Genomic DNA, 18,830 nt, shown 5'->3' with positions numbered 1-18,830 from the left:
AAGAGGTACATTGAAATGAAGGTATACCACCTTTTGAGTTAAAGGCCCTTTACGAAACCACAGCTCAGCAGCTTCAGGCTCCATCCTGAAGTCTGAAGCCCTGAGTGCGTACGCAAAGCATGCGCAATTGTCAAAACAACCGCAGGGCCAAGCTAGCCTGAGCCGAATCCAAAGCGGAAGCTGTGGTTTTGAAAAGGGCCAAAGATTCCAAGGAGCTGTTGGGAACGGTGTCCTCTAGTGCTAGAGAAGTCGATCAAAGAGCATCACTTGTTTAATTTGAGAAATAAAATTCAATTTTTGTTATTAACCAGGCAGACTTTAAACAATCCAAATTCAGATAAAAGTCTGAAATTTCCCATCCTTTTCACCCTTCGACTGGCGAGTAAAAACCTTCAACCCAGCCCCCCCATAAAAAAAAACCTTTAAAGAAAAAAGAATATCAGCAATCGTCTGTTTATGAAAATCAGGACAGTCGTGTTTCAAATGTGTGTTAATTGTGCAAGTAGGATGTGTCTGTTTAATTTATCAATATGTCAGAAAGATTCCATCCTGTGATGAAGGCCAGTATTTGTTTAGAAAAAAAAAAGATTGTTGACTTTTTTCCCTTCGTCGCATTTGGTTACAATCATAAAGTAGGTAAAGTACTGTCATGTTATAAGGTTGTTTTTCTCAATAGAGTATAGCATATGGCGTCACCATTCAAAAAAACCTGCCCTACAACATGGCGTCTGTGAGCGTGTGCATGTGGGTCAGGGTGTGCGTACCTGTGCCATAGAAATCAAACCGGGAGGCTGCATGCAGTGTGCCTCATTGATGTGCGCGTTTAGACACGCATACAGTTTGCCCTTTAAGATGGCAACAATCATAGCAACAAAGGGCTTATTCAATATGCTCTATACCAGAGCAGAAGTGTAGTATCGACCAAAGTACTTTGTAACTTGCACTGCTTGTCATTGGTTCCCTGCTGATAGTTCAGACACTTCACTATTCCTATTGGTGGAGAGCACGTCATGTGGGGGTGTTTCAACGCGTGATACAGACATGGCTAGAAGTGTTTAAACATAGGCTTAGTGCGCAAGCTTTAGGCATGGCCCTTATTTATACCGGTACTCAATGTATGTACAACTTGGAGAGGGCGTGTGCATTTATAAGCACAGTGATTGAGCATTAAGTACATTTTGACGCTTCGCGAATCGGAGCATAAGATCGTGACAAAACTGAAGAATTTCAAACAAAATTTGGACAGGTTTTCCAACATTTTAACGCCTTTTAACAACAACTACATTTTCAGGGTCGTGGCCATGTGATAAAGGACCTTGACTGAGCATAGCCACTACCCTGTCCGTTTTAACCAAACGTTCAAGACCTCGTACCATTCTTTTATTCCCTTATCAAAAACCTGGCCGGGGAAAACCTCCCCTCCTGACTTGTGGGTCATACTACCAACCTTTAGGTCCATACTCTGAGAGACCAACCACTCGCTGATGAAGTGTTGAGGGTCCCTGGCAAAGCCCAGCATGAATTCTCTCTGAATCTTCAGCTGGTTTATGGTCTCGACAGTCTCATGGATCTGGAAGGAAAACAGGAAGGGAATCTTTCATCAATGGCTCCAGTCACGAATAAAGGAAGGGATAATTTAACATTTATTATATATTGTTGCGGTACCCGCTGCAAAAACATGGGATTCGAACTGTCTCAGCTTCCGTTCAACCCTGGTTGTCTAGTTGGTAAAACATTGCTCTAGGATTGCAAGGATTGTGGGTTCGAATCGCACCAGAGTAATATGCTTGTGAAGTTTTTCAACAGGACTTGGGGAAAGTACTGAGTTTACAGTGCTAACACACATCGGCGTATGGGTAAAAACAACAAGGTTAATATTTTTATCCTGATGCAAATGTAATATCTATTAAATAAGGGTTTATTAGTTTGATCTTATTTATTACAATACGACGGCAAAGACGAGGGTATCGATATGTGTTTTTGTGCCTTGCCTTGCAGTGCCTTTAAAAAAAAACCAAGAGAGAGCATTACATGGGAGGAGAGCAAATTTTTGCCGGATTCCCGATGTCAATTTACAAAACAGATGTTGAAATGTATTCCCACAGATGTGTCAATCCTGATAATTGCTAATTGTCTGTGATGTCTTCTTCAATTAGCAATTGAGGCAACAGGTCTTTGGCGTTAGGCCTACGTCTAATTGCCTCATCCTCCACGGAGCTTAACCTGCTTAGAGTGTGATACATTTGTCTATCAAAATTAACGCATCACACTTTAAAGAAATGATTTAAAAAGGTCTTTGAACTCTTTTGTAGATCAAGTGTTTTGCCTTGACATGAATTCCTACTCACTGTGTTTGAAGTGTCGTGGCCGAGCGGTTAAGAGCACCGAATTCAAACTCTGGTGTTTATGATCAGCAGAGTGTGGGTTCGAATCCCCAGCCGTGACACTTGTGTCCTTAAGCAAGACACTTAACCATTGCTTCGTCCTTCGGTTGTGACGTAAAGCCGTTGGCCCCATGTGTTGCGTAACGCATGTAAAAGAACCCACTGCACTTATCGAAAAGAGAAGGGGTTCGCCCCAGTGTTCCTGGTTGTGGCTACTGTATGCGCCGTAGCACCTTGTAAACCCTTACAAGGTGCTAAATAATTGGGTCTCAGAATTCATCACTTCAATAACCTATCTTTCTGAAAGTTTGTATAAACTCAGCGCCTTGAGTACCTTGTTTGGTAGAAACGTGCGCTATATAAGACTTCGATATTATTATTATGTAAAATATATATTAAATTATAGAAGTTTCAGCCATATAGTCGTCAAGTTTTTTGAAAAAGAGTGAAAATCACAGAGCAATGTTTTCAGGAGAGTCACGTTAATCAGTTGTAAATGCTAAAATATTTTTTCATCTCACCAAGACAAAAAATATTTTTGTGAATTTATTTTACTCATTTCTCAAAAACAAAAGCACCTCACTGACTCATACCTTGAAACTGTTTAAGTTTAATGTCAATCTGTGGACATTTGTATTTTTCTGTCGTAAAAAAGGTACCCAAACCCTTTAAGAGATAATGCCGAGTCCAACAGGGCCTAATTTCATGGCCTTGCTTACCGAAAACAAAAAATCAGCGCTTACGGATGGCAAAATTCCATGCTTCTGTCAAGCGTATTTCACGGGTTAGCAGAGAATTTTTGCCTGTGTGCATACATACTCCACATTACTTGTTATTTTTCGCTACCGCAGAAATTGGCTGCATGCCCAGTAAGCAGAGAATAGTGATCATCATCGCAGAGTTCCGAGGTAATCGGAGCCATGTAATTGAGCTCTTTTTTCCCCTTTTTTTTTCCTCTTTTTTTTTTTTATGCAAGTCGCCAGACACACAAGGCCTGAAGGCCACTTCAAGGTGTGGGCTACAGTTATTTTTGTCCAGAGGCTGTTGCCACCTACTCCTAGGGCTGAAACAGGGTTACCCCCCTTTTACAGTCCATACGGATGTAGGCTTGGGTATCATCAGTCCGAAGCCTGGCCGATAGAGCAGAAAGCACTACCTCCCCAATTTTATGTAGCAAGTGTCACGACCGGGATTCAAACCCACACTCTGCTGATCAAACACCAGAGCTTGAATCCGGTGCTTTTAACCGCTCGGCCATGACATGACAAGGCCAGGACATGACATGCTCTGATGGTTTTAGTTTTGAGGTTTTAACATGGCTGCCGAAGCCATCAGCCACAGCCACACAGCTTTGGCTTCAGCTCTGACTATGTGTAGATCACTGTATCTGCCTGTACTTCAACATGGCTGCTGAAGCCAACAGCCACAGTCACTCAGCTTGGGCTTTAGCTATGGCTATGTGTAGATCCCTGAATCTGCCTGTACTTATCAACATAGCTGTACTTCAACATGGCTGCTGCAGCCATCAGCCACAGCCTCAGTCACTCAGCTTTGGCTTCAGCTATGGCTATGTGTAGATCACTGTATCTGCCTGTACTTCAACATGGCTGCTGAAGCCAACAGCCATAGCCAAAGTCACTCAGCTTTGGCTTCAGCTATGGCTATGAGTAGATCACTGTATCTGCCTATACTCCAACATGGCTGCTGAAGCCAACAGCCACAGTTATAGCCAAAGTCACTCAGCTTTGGCTTCAGCTATGGCTATGAGTTTTGGCTATGGCTATGAGTTTTACAAGTTTTGGTATTATTTATGAGTAGATCATTGTATCTGCCTGTACTTCAACATGGCTGCTGAAGCCACCAATAGCCAAAGTCACTACAATGAAAATGAAAACTCACCTTGTTATCGAGAGAAGCGATTTCTTGTTGGCTGGCAGTTGAGAGGAGAAACGATTTCATCTGCTCCTTTAGGGTGTCATCCTGAAACACAAGAAAACAAACAATTTCCCTCTCAGTTATTTATCTAATAAAATTCAAATTTAAAAATACCACTTACTGAATTTCTTTGCTTAGCAGAAAAGACATACATAAAAAATAGCAGAGTGCGAGCAAGAACAACTCAAACTGTAGTTCGACTAGTAGCTGGTTTTCGATAAGCTACACTTTTTGTCTTTGTGCTAACCGGCTTAAAAAATTGGGATCGAAACAGGGATTACTGTATCTGGCACCCCCCCCCCCCCACCACACCAAAATAGAGAGACCACCACCATAGATAACTCAGTCGGTAGAACACGGGCGCGTTAATCTGGAGGTCAATGGTTCAAAATCTAGTAAACTTTTCTTTGTTCAACTCTAATCAAAATTCAACTCAAGCAACAAACAGCGAAGCATATACTCTTATGTTTGAAAGAAAACAAATTCCATTTCCAGGTGACTTTAAACATAACATTGGGTTTAACAAAGAATAGTTGACCAGACTGGGACTTGAAGACGAAACCTTTAGATTACATAATGTAAGGCTTCTGACTTGCACACCTGGACAAAGATATTGAAAAAATAGGAAACCACCAGCATAGGGCTAAAGAGCGTCGGAATGTTTATTCTGAAGTTGCAGGCTCAAGTCAAGCTCTAGTCATTTGGTTTTTAGTATCAACCCACAATTCATTACAGTCTGTTGCCATTAGTATTAATTCCTGCAGTGGAAGTAGGCAGAGGACCTCTCGTTCTCTCCATCCTCTCTTGTTTTTTTTATTTTAATTTTATTTTATGCAAGTCGCCAGACACACAAGACCTGAAGGCCACTTTAAGGTGTGGGCTACAATTGTTTTTTTCCAGAGGCTGTCGCCACCTACTCCTAGGGCTGAAACAGGGTTACCCCTATACAGTTCATATGAATGTAGGCTTGGGTATCATCAGTCCGAAGCCTGGCCGGTAGAGCAGAAAGCACTACCTCCCCAATTTTATGTAGCAAGTGTCATGACCGGGATTTGAACCCACACTCTGCTGATCAAACAGCAGAGCTTGGATCCGGTGCTCTTAACCGCTCGTCCATGGTACGATTGCTGTACATGCAGGGTAGCATGTCAGTATGGTAATATTTTTCTGTGTTTACGGCAAAAGACGGTGTTGTTTGTAAGGTTGGTTAATGATTTCCACGATCATGAAACCCGTTTAGATGAGATGTCTCAAACTATTTGTGCACCGCTCAGCTGCAGTGCAAGTGTGATTTAAAACATTTCTGAACTAAACCTTTGGATTGGGGGGGAATGAACTATAGGGGGGCGCACTTTTCCAGTATTGCTTCCAATCCCCCGTCACAGTCTTGCTTCCACTTGAAATGTTCAAGTAACAATTAAAATGTCCATCACATGTCCCTGGCTTCAAGCTATCAGCCCACATCTAATACCACCTCTTTAACTCTAGGAGCTTGCGTAGAACGAGATCCTAAGCCCTAATCTCAATGTTGACTTAATAAATGACAAGCAGTCCTGATTTGCTAATGATGCACGACGGTTCAGGCAATTTAGACATGAGCGACGGGTACGGGTGAGTTTTCTGGGCCATGACTATAGTAACGCGACATGAAATAAATGATATTACCACCTGGTAGGAGGGATGACTGTTACAGATACCACAGCATTTAGTTTTTTTTTTTTTTTTTAAATAAAAGCGGAGAATATTTTCAAACTTCGCACTTTCCCTGTGAAAAAACAATTCACAGGCAAATCACATGTAAACATATGACTGGACATTTAGCCACAATTGCTTTGTAAAAAGAGTTGCTAGGAGCTATAGGTTGGACTGTGCCCCTGGTGGCAGTTGATTTGGGTTGATAGCCCAAATCAGTTACGTGTAGCCCCTCACCTTATGGTGGCTGTCCAGCCTTGTGTGATATTAGGCGATATCTCATTTTTTTATTTATTATTATAGATTTTTAAAAAGCCTACCAGTCTTGTGAATTTTAACCCAAATTCAAGCCCTGTTAAAGTGGTCAGACAATGATGAAGGAAAGTGGAATTTTCAAAGACTACCTCATGTAAGAACTTGTGACTTGTGTGGTCTACATATGTTACAAAAATTAGCATGAACAACCATATGACTGTTTTCACTTGTTAAAGACAGTGGACACTATTGGTAATTGTCAAAGACCAGTCTTCTCAATTTGTGTATCTCAACATATGCCTAACATAAAAAACCTGTGAAAATTTGAGCTCAATTGGTCGTCGAAGTTGCGAGATAATAATGAAAGAAAAAACACCCTTGTCACACAAAGTTGTGTGCGTTTAGATGGTTGATTTGGAGACCTCATGCTCTAAACTTGAGGTCTCGAAATCAAATTCGTGGAAAATTACTTCTTTCTCGAAAACTACGTCACTTCAGAGGGAGCCGTATCTCACAATGTTTTATACTATCAACCTCTCCCCATTACTCGTTACCAAGTGAGGTTTTATGCTGATAAATATTTTGAGTAATTACCAATAGTGTCCACTGCCTTTAATTAGTCTTAAAATATTTAATACTTCAACTTCTGTTCTTTGGATGGGCCGTAAAGCCAATGGTACACTGTTTTGTTTAATGCACGTAAAAGAACCCAGTGCAATTAGCAAAAAGAAAAAGGGATTTGCCCCAGCGTTCCTGGTTTGATTGGCAGCATATTGCACCACAGCACCCTGTAAACCATTACATGGTGCTGTGTTAAAGGAGGTAGTCCCACCTTATGGAAAATAAATGTTGAAGCGTCACTGAGTACGGTTATGAGCACTGTATTAGAAGCTACTACTATTATTGCGATTTTGTTTTAGCTGTCCTTGAAGACCATTTTTTATTTCTCCTCACCCTCATTTGGTAAGATCATTAACAGAAACAGAAGAAGAAAACGTCTTACAAGATAAATATAAATGCATCACTGTTCCTCTCTTCAGTTGATGTTTATTTTTAGCGACCTGTTTGACCATGCGGATAGCCGAGGCACTTAATAAAAGAGTACAAGGTGATTATGGCAGGAGAAACAGAGCATAAAACATGCGAGTTTCTTCTTACACATCTACACTTAAAGACACTGGATACTAATGGTTTATACTAATCGAGCTTATAACGGTGGGGCTACGACCATTTTATCTACCAAGAGAATTCCCTCAGATATTTGTGACTGTTGTTTACATTCCACCTCAAGCTGATGCTGACAGTGCTGCGGCCAAAATCGCAAGGATTACACTCGAACTGGAAAAGAAATCACCCGATGCAGTTAACATAATAACAGGTGATTTCAACCATTGTGATCTTGAACCAGTGATGCCCCACTATTTCCAATATGTGGACATTCCCACCAGAGGTCATCGTACTCTTGACAAGTGTTATGGAAACATTCCTGCTGCATATCGGGCATATGGAAAGGCACCTCTCGGCATGTCTGATCATGACATGGTTCACCTGCTTCCAAAATATAAACAGAAACTTAAGCAAACAAAACCAGTCATCAAAAAGTCAAGAAATGGGACAAACAGAACATCGAAACCTTACGATGCTGTTTCGAAACCACGAACTGGAACATCTTTATAGACCCTGCTTCAATTGATCAAACTACTGATGTCATCACTGACTACATAAAGTTCTGTGAAAACCTAGTCATCCCAGAAATTGAAGTTAAAATTTACCCCAACAATAAAAACTGGCTAAATAAAGAAGTTCGTCATCTCATTAAACAAAAGCACCGAGCACATTCCAATAACGAGGATCAAGTGAAACGTGAGTTAAATTCGTAAAATCAAAGAACAAATCCGTCTCTGCAAGAAACAGTATGGCAAGAAACTTGAAAGAAAGTTTAACGATGGTGACCCCAAAAGTGGATGGAATGCCATGAAAGACATCACAGGTTATGGAAATCGTAACAAATGGGCTGGTCCTCAAGGAGATCCAAAAGAATACCTGGACGACTTGAACCAATTCTACCGGCGGTTTGATAACAATAGCCCTCTCCATGACCTAGCTAAAGATCAACTGTGTGCTACATTTGCTTCAAACATCAATGATAACAATAGAACTCTGCTGACAACTGCCCAAGTAGAAAAGTCCTTCAAAAATATCAAACCCAATAAAGCTGCAGGACCAGACGGGATCTCTGGAAGGATCCTTAAAACCTGCTGTAAAGAACTGGCTGAAATCTTTAGACAACTTTTCAAATGGTCCCTTGACTACCATATCGTCCCTAGGATTTGGAAAGCATCAACCATCACTCCTGTCCCCAAGATGTCAAAGCCAAAGGAGTTAAATGACTTTAGACCAATTGCTCTCACAGCCACCGTGATGAAATGTTTCGAACATATTATTAAAGACGTACTTTTAGATGAAACTAATAACTTGTTGGACCCTTTTCAGTTTGCCTACCGGGCAAACCGTGGTGTATCGGATGCCTTAGCTACATTATTGCATAATACTTACGAACATCTTGACAAACCTAAAACCTATGTGCGTACCTTGTTCATTGATTTTTCTTCAGCTTTTAACACCATTAAACCACATATTCTTCTAAGTAAATTGCTAAATATGAATATTAACCCACATCTTGCCCTCTGGATTGCTGATTTTTTAAATTTTAGGCCACAAAGGGTAAGATTTGTCAACACGTTTTCTGACATCACTCACATTAGCACAGGTGTTCCCCAAGGTTGTGTTTTGTCACCATTGCTATTTTCTATGTATACCAGTGACTTCCATTTAGATAATAATAAGTGTGTTCTTACCAAATATGCAGACGACACAGCCCTAACAGGGCTCATTACAAATAATGATGAGGTTTGGTACAGAAATGAAATAACTAAGTTTATTGTTTGGTGCGAAAACAATTATCTAGTTCTGAATGTAAACAAAACTATAGAAATTGTATTTGATTTCCGTAAAACTGCAAACACTATTGAACCTGTTACAATCAAGGAAGAATCTGTTGAGATTGTCAAAGAGCTGAAGAATTTGGGTACATTTATTGATAGCAAACTAAACTGGAATGCAAATACTACCCATGTGTATAAAAGATCTAATCAACGGCTTTACTTTTTAAGGAAATTGAAATCGTTTAACGTTAACACGAATATTCTTAAGCTTTTTTATCAAAGTACAATTCAATCTATTTTAAGCTTTTGTTGTGTCTGTTGGTTTAATTCCCTCTCCCAATTTAACTCTGAGAAGCTCCAACGTATTAGTAAAAGAGCTAGCAGGATTATTGGAGCTGACGTTAAAGGCATGCGGGAGATTGTGAATGATTGTGTCATTTCCCAAATCAATAAGATCATTTGCGACCCCAACCACCCTCTGCACCCTCACATTATCCAAAACCACTCAGGCAGGATCCGGCAACTACGCTTAAAGACCAACAGGTTTAAGGATTCTTTTCTCCCCAGTGCAATTCAGCTTTTTAACAGTAGATGGTCGAGATAATTTGGTTCACTCTCATTTGTTGTACTTTTTACAAGCTCGCCACATATTTTTATCTCTATATTTGTTTATTTATCCGTAATTTGTAATTCTATTCTTGTTGTCTATTTTTGCTATGCCTTTCTTGTATGTATTGTATAGTCTCCTTTACACAGGGAAGACAAATTTCATGTTTTTTTATCATGACAATAAAATCTTTTTAATCTTTTAATCTTTAATCTTTAATTACTCAAAAGAATTTTTAGAGGTAATTTCTCACTCAAATATTAAAGACTCAAGGCCTAAAGTCATTTATAAGGCATCTGAAAGCACACAAAATGTGTGCAACAAGGGTGTTTTTTCTTTCATTATTCTCTTGCAACTTCGATGATAAATGGAGTCCAATTTTCACAGATTTCTTATTTTATGCATCAATGGGATACGCAAAAAAAAAAAAAAAAATGACAGGCCTGATACTTCACAGAGGCATTCAAGTCTCTTCTCAAAACTTGTCTTATGTCACAGGTTTTCAATGACTATGTTGTGTTGTGTTTTGTTTTTGTGTTGTGTTTTGTTTTTGTTTTGTTTTTGGTTTTACTGCGCCTTGAACACCCAGCAGGGTCAAAATGTGCGCATTACAAGTCTTATTATTATTATTTATTATTAACTATTTACTTAAAGTTTGGAATGAATCTACACTCAACTGTAGATTATGTTATGAACCTACACTTAAGTGTAGATTGTTTTGTCCACAGTTAATAGGCCTTTTAACACTACTGCATTCCCTGGGGAATAGCAGCTAGCCCTTTCACACTCGGATCGCTTTACCCGGCAAACCCCAAGGAAAATAGCCACCCCTGGTCTGTTCTGGAGTAGGGGTATGCGGTAAAACCCTGGGGTATTCTTGAAACATGCAGCTGGAACCCCGTGGAATATGGACCTTGGCGGGAACTGTGTGAAAGTGGGCCGGGGTAACCAAGGGGATGAAGAAAACACCAAGGGCCTCCCATTCCATGGAGATAAGAGACACATTGTGGAATGGGCTATAAAATGCTTATCTCGATTGCTGCAACCAGAATTCCCACCAGGCTTTTCTTTCCAGGGGGGGGGGGGGGTCTTCAAATGCTATTTTCTTGACTGTACCCATATATCAGATGGAAATAATTCTCAGGAGAATCTGTTGTGGCAGGATCTTTTATAAGTCACTAATGTTTTTCCCCCAACTAATCTTTTACCTTATCTTTGCTGGTAGAGTATTGGATCTCATGATGGGTACCACCTATCAAACGAGGGCATGGGTGACCTGATGTAAAAGGTTGTTGACGGGAAATTCAAGCTCTTTCAAATCAGTAACAAGAGTCTGTTTGATTTTAAAGATATCAATATAAACAACAAGGGAAATTTTTAAATGGCTTTTGGGGTTGAACAAAAGAATTGACTAGAGTGGGATTCGAACCAACGACCTCCGGATAAACGTGCCGGCGCTCTACCAACTGAGCTATCTAACCCTATATTGGCCGTGTCCCTATTTTGTCAATATCTTTGTTCGGGGGTGCCAGTCAGAAGCCAAAAAGGGGATGCGGCACGTTAATCCGGAGGTCGTTGGTTCGAATCCCACTCTAGTCAATTCTTTGTTCAACCCCAACAATTATTTTAAAATTTACCCAGTCAGTTTTACCAAGTCAGTTTACCAAGTCAGTTTCCCTTAAATAAGCGTGCACACAATGTTGTTACTTTTGGTAGCCAATCATCGTCGTTCTTCAGTCCATCCCTAACAAGACTTGATTCAAGATTTAGATCGCGGTTATTCTTCTGTATCTCAGCCACGAAAAACGCCCCCACATTATTAGCTATCACGCGCCCTAACTCGCAATCTAGTCTTGATCGTAGGCTAAATGACGAGGGTTGATCACAAGAGGGCGCTGTTTGTAGCGGCTATCAGGACGACTAAAAAGCCACGATCAAAGACTTGGAACCAAGTCTAATCCCTAACAGGGGTTTTAAGTGGCGAGAGGTATCGATACGGCAAGCTGCCAATGGTACAAATGCGCACTTTGGTCTGCTTAACCTTTTGTTTAGTGCGTACCAATCAATAATAAACAAAAGTCTCCAGTCACAACTGGACCAGTAAATTGACGGAAACCATTGGTAAAAAAAACATGGGGGGAAGGATGTTCCCTGTACAAATAATTACCAAAATAGTCTGTTCGTATACTTTTACTACAAATGTGCATACTGTCCAGAAAAAGATTTTTAAAAACATAGTCGGGGTATAGAGTTAAGATTCAGAGCAACAACAGGTGTGGGTGTCAGGAAACCCAAGGTCTTTGATCAAATTGACTCTTTGTAAATAGTCTCGAGTATAACTAGACCAGAGAGGGGAAAACACTTGGCTCATCCAAAATGGTACACAATGACACAATAACGCTTCAGGAACTTCACAGAAGAAGGGTGAAGGGGGGGGGGGGTTAACTGGAGACAGGTTTACAGACAACAAATCATATACCGTCGAATCTCTTCATAACAAGCAGGCCTGCCGTCGATTTCACCAAACTCTTCCTAACTTAGGATTAATCTTAGGACTTAGGACGGGTTCAGTTCCGTATCCAAATACGTAGGACGCATGGATCCATCCTAAGTTAGGACGGGTTACTCGTCCTAACTTGAGATAAGATTGATCCTAGCGTTTCGTGAAATCGACTGTAGAATATCTATCTTTGACAGGGCAAGACCATTCTCACTTTGCATAGAGCACTTCTGTTGAAAAAAACTTTAAGTCTGTGAGAAACTTTTGAAGGGGCATCAAGGCCAATACCAGGGCAACAGAGGCCATGTCTGGGACCTTGTTCGAATCCCGCCGGGGGGAACTTATTGGATGGGGTTTTCCAGTGCCTTTCTTACTGCGTGGGTTTTTCCTGGAATAATTCTCTAGGTTTTCCCTTCCACGTCTAAAATTGAAACTTCCTCCTTTGTATTCGTTCATTGGGCCATCCATCTTGGCTAGATAAAAGTATTCATTTTGCTTTTTTTGAGAGAGTCCTTGGCCTCGAAGACCAAAATTAATCAATGAAAGATGACCTTTCATTTATATCCATGTCAACATGTTTACTCTGAGAGACCAAAAGTGAATGACAAACAAAATAATGCACGACCAGACTCCGATGAGTTTCAAGTCGATTCCATTTGACATGCTCGGTTCGACAAGGGCTCAGTGTCCGAAATGAATGCAATAACTTCCAGAAATAATATCATTGAATGAAGATCATCCGGATGTGTAGGTGTTACTATTGATTCTGCCGAACAACCGGAGCAAGGATAAAGGAAATGATGTCTAATGTCACGCCCCCACATAATATGACAAGTACATGTACCGTAAGGAGTCAAAAAGGAAAGTTCAGTTTAGGTGGTCAAATGAAAATCATCACCCCCCTGCCACCCTCCGGGGCAACGCCCACATTAAGAAGACATCAAGATGATAAACTTCAAACGTACATGTACATGCTTGAGACTACCACATATAGCGAAGTCTTATATAGCACACGTATCTACCAAACAAGGTACTCAAGGCGCTGAGTATATACACAAACTTTCAGAAAGATTATTGTGTCTTAAATGTTTGTACTGCCTTCCAGGTTTTAGTTACTGTTTTGGTTTAAGTTTACTCAATATTGTAATTTGTTTGCTTAGATCTGCTTCTGGCTGGTCCAGGTTTTAGGGATGGTTCATTTCCAGACTTTTTAGTGTGTTTTTATACTTGTATTGCTGTTTTTTAATTTCTTAGGTTTGTTTTTTAATTTCTTAGGTTTGTTTTTTAATTTCTTAGGTTTGTTTTTCAATTTCTTATGATCAATTACTTAGATTAGTTCTTTTTAGCCTTTTTTAAATTTGTATTAAATTGCATCTATGTGAAGCGCCTTGAGCATCTTTTAGGCGGACTTTGGCGCTTTATAAGTTTTCGTTATTATTATTATTATTGCAGTGATGAATTCTGAGACACAATCACAGTAGAAAGTATACCACGCCCGATATAATAATACTACTAATAGTAATAACTAGCTCTTATATAGCACATTTTACAATAACGTATATGATCATTTCGCCAATAATAACATTCCTTTAATCTTTCTCAGCTTCCTGGGGAGTATACTGCAGCCGATTTCACAAAAATTTACGCAACTGCATAAGTCCACTTGCGCAAATTTTATGGCGTTTGCGCTATGAGCGTTGCGCAAGTGGACTTACGCAGTTGAGTAAAGTTTTGTGAAATCGGCTGCAGATCAAACTATTCCCTCCCAGATTTCTATCAATTTGTCTTGAATAACAAAAGATTTAAGCAAACATGCCCCCCCCCCTCCCCTGTACAAAATTTATGCAGCTCTCTCAATGATACATCATCTTTCAAAAACAATACTCGTTAACGGGAAAGTTTAAATGAATATACTCTTCAAATACAGATTTCTGGCAATTCCTTTAAAGTGCTTCTCAGAGTCTGAAGGTTGACACAGCGCCTAAAAGGAGATCCATTAAGGAGGTAGTGACGGTCAACAACAGCAGAATCAATGAAAGTGGCTTACCAAGAACTACACAGGAAAGCATTGTGTGTGGTTGGTTTGCCTTTTGATTTTCTTTCCAATAAGCGTGGGCCGGTAGCATCTGGGCTCGTTTTGATAAAACCTCTTAAGCAGAAAATACTCTTAAGTAAATTTCTTTGCTAAGCAGAACTAATCACAGTTTGTGGCTGGTAACCAGTTCCTGTGATGTGCTCAGCAAGTTTTTATGCTCACATGCTTTATGAAATTGGGCCCTGACTTGGATGTAACATCATTGGCTCAACTTGAGCAGAAGTGCGAAATACTGGGAGCACAGATTGCTCGGAAACTAGGTAAAGATGAACAGTTTCCAGACAGACAAACAAATCTTCTGGTTTCTTTTTGCAATCGAGCTGATAACCTAGAGCTGTCGATTAAAACATGATACTGTATACTGACCCGACGGATATAGTTACAGCACTATATGACCAACGAATAAGATAATGTGAAATTTTCAGACAATTTTTTTATCTGAAAATTTCATAATTTCACACAATGCATTCGTCTAGACTTTGAGAAAGACTCTGCTAGGGTAAAAAAATCAGACCATTGACTATTTTTTTCCATTTATACTATAGTCCTTTTGGTTGGTAATCAGTTTGCAACGGCTAAGTCTATTTTCTCATAATTCAAACATAACCAAATTGTGCCTTTTTAACCTTTTGCGTCAGAGGAAACATAACTTAACAATTAAAAAGTGTTTTTGTTTTTCCGTTGTACGGTTTCCTCAAGGGCATTAAACTCTAATTTAAAGCTATTGACCAGTTGGGCAATGCCTTAATTGCGTAGAGCACTGAAGTTGCATTAGAGGAAACATAACTCAACAATTAAAAAGTGTTTTTGTTTTTCCGTTGTACGGTTTCCTCAAGGGCATTAAACTCTAATTTAAAGCTATTGACCAGTTGGGCAATGCCTTAATTGCGTAGAGCACTTCGATTGAGAAAACCTTAAAGTCTATGAGAAACTTTTGAAGGGGCATCAAGGCCAAGACCAGGGCAACAGAGGCCATGTCTGGGACCTTGTTCGAATCCCGCCGGGGGGAACTTATTGGATTGGGTTTTCCAGTGCTTATTTTACTGCGTGGGTTTTTCCTGGAATAATTCTCTGGGTTTTTCCTCTCACGTCTAAAATTCAAACTTCCTCCTAAGTTATTAATTTTTGCTTTTTTGAGAGAGTCCTTCGCTTCACAGACCAAAAGTAATCAACGAAAGATGACCTTTCATTTATATCCAGGTCAACATGTTTACTCTACTGTACGGTTTCCTCAAGGGCATTAAACTCTATTTTTAAGCTATTGACCAGTTGGGCAATGCCCTTTCACTAAGACAATTCTTAATTGACGAAGCAATTGAGAGAAGGTACGGCTTATCCCGAGCTTTAGTCCGCGGCCTCGAGTGAGGTTCACACAAAAGCAGGTGATTCTTACGGCAACAGGAACACCAGTTAGGGAATCTCCTCTTCCTGAATGTCACAACTGTGCGTGGGACCAGCCATCCGTCTCCCCCTCACACAGTGTTTAAAGCCGGTGTCCGAACCTCACACCTGCCTAAGTAATGATCGATTACTGCGAAAACGAGCGGGATGAATGGCACGGGCGCCGGGCTGTCTGGCCAACGTAGGTACCACACCTGCTGCGGTTGGTCGGTCGCCAGTGACGGGGAGAGTGCAAAATGTTAACTCAGGGGTATGATTGCAACTGGCTAATGTGCCCTTGACTGGGTAGGGAGACGAGAGTCGGTTAAAGGCATTACATCTGGACTTACATATAACGAAACAATGCGAGGAAGAGTCAAGTTCGTTATATCTTCAAACTTGCATCTGGGAGATCAGCCGTCGGTTTCACAAAGAGTTAGGACTTGTCTTATCTCAAGTTAGGACGAGTTATTCGTCCTAACTTAGGATTAATCTTAAGGTCTGCATGCTACAATGCAGGGTTGGGACTCGTCCTAAGTCCTAAGATTAGTCTTAAGTTAGGAAGAGTTTTATGAAATCGACGGCAGTGCTTGTATAGTTCCAAATGGTTTTTCTTTGACCAAAGTCTCTGATGCTCCACTTTGCTTGTATTTTACAAAATAATAATCATAATTATAATATGAATATTTATAATTCGCCGGTATCCATCACACAAGATGCTTATGGGGCATAACTGGAAAAGTTTATTGAAAGAAATAAGTATGAATATTAAACAAAGCTACAACATGAACCTTATAGAAAAACAGAACAATACTTTATGGGCTATAATCTTGAGTGACCAACCATGTTTTGAGAGTTTCCTTAAAATATTGGAAACATATTAGTGCACTGTCACAGAATTATTCACAAGGTGAAAAATTACAATTTCACCAAGTACCAGAAGGTTTCACCCAACATCTATTCAATTTCATTAACACACACTCATATGTTTTTTCCCCTAATTCATTCAAAATAGTACTTTTGGCTACTTTGAGGTTGTTCACACACACTGTATTAAAAAGTTGGTTTTAAGCAGTTATAACCTATTCGGTTTTAACTTTGTGTGTCTGAACGCTCTTAAAACTTTAACGTTTGAGTTAAATCGGTGGACAAGGGAGGTTTAATGATAAACCACTTTGGTTTTATCTTTTAGCAATTAGCATGGTGTTTGAACAGAATAAAAACAATGACATCCGGTTTTTAAGTCCTCACAGGTGACCGGTGACCCAAGACGTGTTACGTAACACGCCATAAATTGTAAAAGTGGGCATCTTTTGTACACGATCGTAGCGGACGTTGTTGTGTTTTGTCACGATGCTGTTTGACCTCTTAAAACCGGAGGTAAACCGTATCAAATTTAACTGGGAGCTGTCTGAACGCAAGGTGGTTTAATTTTTACGACTGCTCCATGCTGCTCGTAAAGTTGAAACGGTTTGGTCTAACTTTAGTACGCTGTCCGAACATGGCCTATTGCTGTAAATTTTGTTTTTTTCTTCACATGTATGATTTTGTTCTTCTCATTCAGATTCCTTTCAGTAATTCTATTTCGTTTATAAACATCCAACACTCTGTTTCCACTATTCTTTAGATAGGCGAATTCAGAGCCTCCTTCAAAAAACACATTTTCTCCCATTATGTAACATAGTTAAGATTCTGTCATTATTTTGGTTTAGTTCTATTGTCGTGGCCGTCTTGTGGTGTTTGTATTGTTTGTTTGTTTGTTTGTTTGTTTGTTTGTTTGTTTGTTGGGGTGTTGTTTGTTTGTTTGTTTGTTGGGGTGTTGTTTGGTTTTGTTTGAGGTGTTAGTTTGAGGTGTTTGTTTGTCTTGTTGGGTGTTTTGTTTTTGCGTTTTGTTTATCCGTCTCGTTTTGATGTTATTGTTGTTACTATACGCATTGTTTTATAATTTAAATGATCTTATTACCTTCCTTTGTTTTGTAAAGGCATCCCAGCCTACAAGCTTTGCTTTAATGGGCCATGCCTCCATACAGTTTTCAGTCTTGTTAAATCCTATTGTTTGTAGTTGTATATTGTGTTTGTATGGAAATAAATGTTGATTGATTTGATATGATTTGATTTGAATGTCTACTTCCTATTTGATTAGAGAAACTGAGTGGTTAACAATACTATTGCTGTTGGGCCTTCGTGAACATAAATGATCTTTGCAACCTAATGAACTTGAATGATCGTATTATTTGACCAACAAATGTTGAAATTGAATTACTCCTTTTGACTGCTGAATTCTGCTGCAACGGAGCATTCATATTATTCTAAAGCAAGTTGAATATGCAATGTGTCAAATGTAATTAATTTTTGTTTATATTGGCAACCTACAACAAGAAATAATTATGCAAACAAAACGCTAATGGCTTGGGCCCAATTTCATACAATTTTGCAACTCAAGCGCAAAAAGTAGCTGAGCACAACAAAATTATGCTGACCAGAATAAGATTACCAGCTAAAATACCATGTCACATGTACAATTTGTGACTGGTATCCTGCTCATTTCTGGTTAGCACACAATTGTTAAGCAATATTTTATAGGATTCGTACTGCCTCTAGCTACCGGGCAACCTCGGTAGTCTAGTTGGTATGACACTGCTCTAGAATTGCAGGGGTCGTGGGTTCGAACCCCACCCGAGTAACATGCCTGTGATATTTTTTTTCACAGGACTCGGGGACAGTACTACAGTGCTAACACACATCTCATACAGTGCTAACACACATCGGTGTTTGGGTAAAAAACACAAAAAAAATTAATATTCTTTATCCCGATGCAAATTTAACATCTCTTACAATATTTTATGCTTAAGCAAGCTCTAAGAAATTGGGCCCCGATGTTTGGTCCCTGACTGAGTTTTTCTCAAAGTCTAAAAAAAATAGATAAAAATCACTTGTCACAGAACATAATCTTTAGAAACATATCTTTTTAGCGGGCCAGAGGGAGCAAAGAGAAAGTAGAAAACAAGCAAGAACGTGACAGAGGCAGTTGTACTGA

At 39.7% G+C, this 18,830-nt stretch overlaps 1 protein-coding gene and 1 non-coding gene across 4 annotated transcripts in view; one reads left to right on the top strand and one right to left on the bottom strand.

Moving 5' to 3' along the window:
• Nucleotides 1-18,830, bottom strand: part of LOC139948661 (SWI/SNF-related matrix-associated actin-dependent regulator of chromatin subfamily D member 1-like) — a 148,429-nt gene that overhangs the window by 11,675 nt on the left and 117,924 nt on the right. For all 3 annotated transcript variants that reach the window (XM_071946880.1, XM_071946882.1, XM_071946881.1), the window contains exons 9-10: nucleotides 4,284-4,364; nucleotides 1,448-1,570 (exon numbers count right to left, since the gene is read on the bottom strand). In XM_071946880.1, the coding sequence (XP_071802981.1) occupies nucleotides 1,448-1,570; nucleotides 4,284-4,364 (204 nt within the window). The remainder of the gene's footprint in view (nucleotides 1-1,447; nucleotides 1,571-4,283; nucleotides 4,365-18,830) is intronic.
• On the top strand, nucleotides 18,405-18,477 carry Trnas-aga (transfer RNA serine (anticodon AGA)). Its single transcript has one exon. It is a non-coding gene; the product is annotated as a tRNA-Ser (tRNA).

The sequence above is a fragment of the Asterias amurensis genome, chromosome 16 (genome assembly GCF_032118995.1).
Source record: "Asterias amurensis chromosome 16, ASM3211899v1".
Lineage (NCBI taxonomy): Eukaryota > Metazoa > Echinodermata > Asteroidea > Forcipulatida > Asteriidae > Asterias > Asterias amurensis.
Note: the sequence above shows the minus strand (reverse complement) of the source record. Positions and strands in the feature narration are given on the sequence as shown.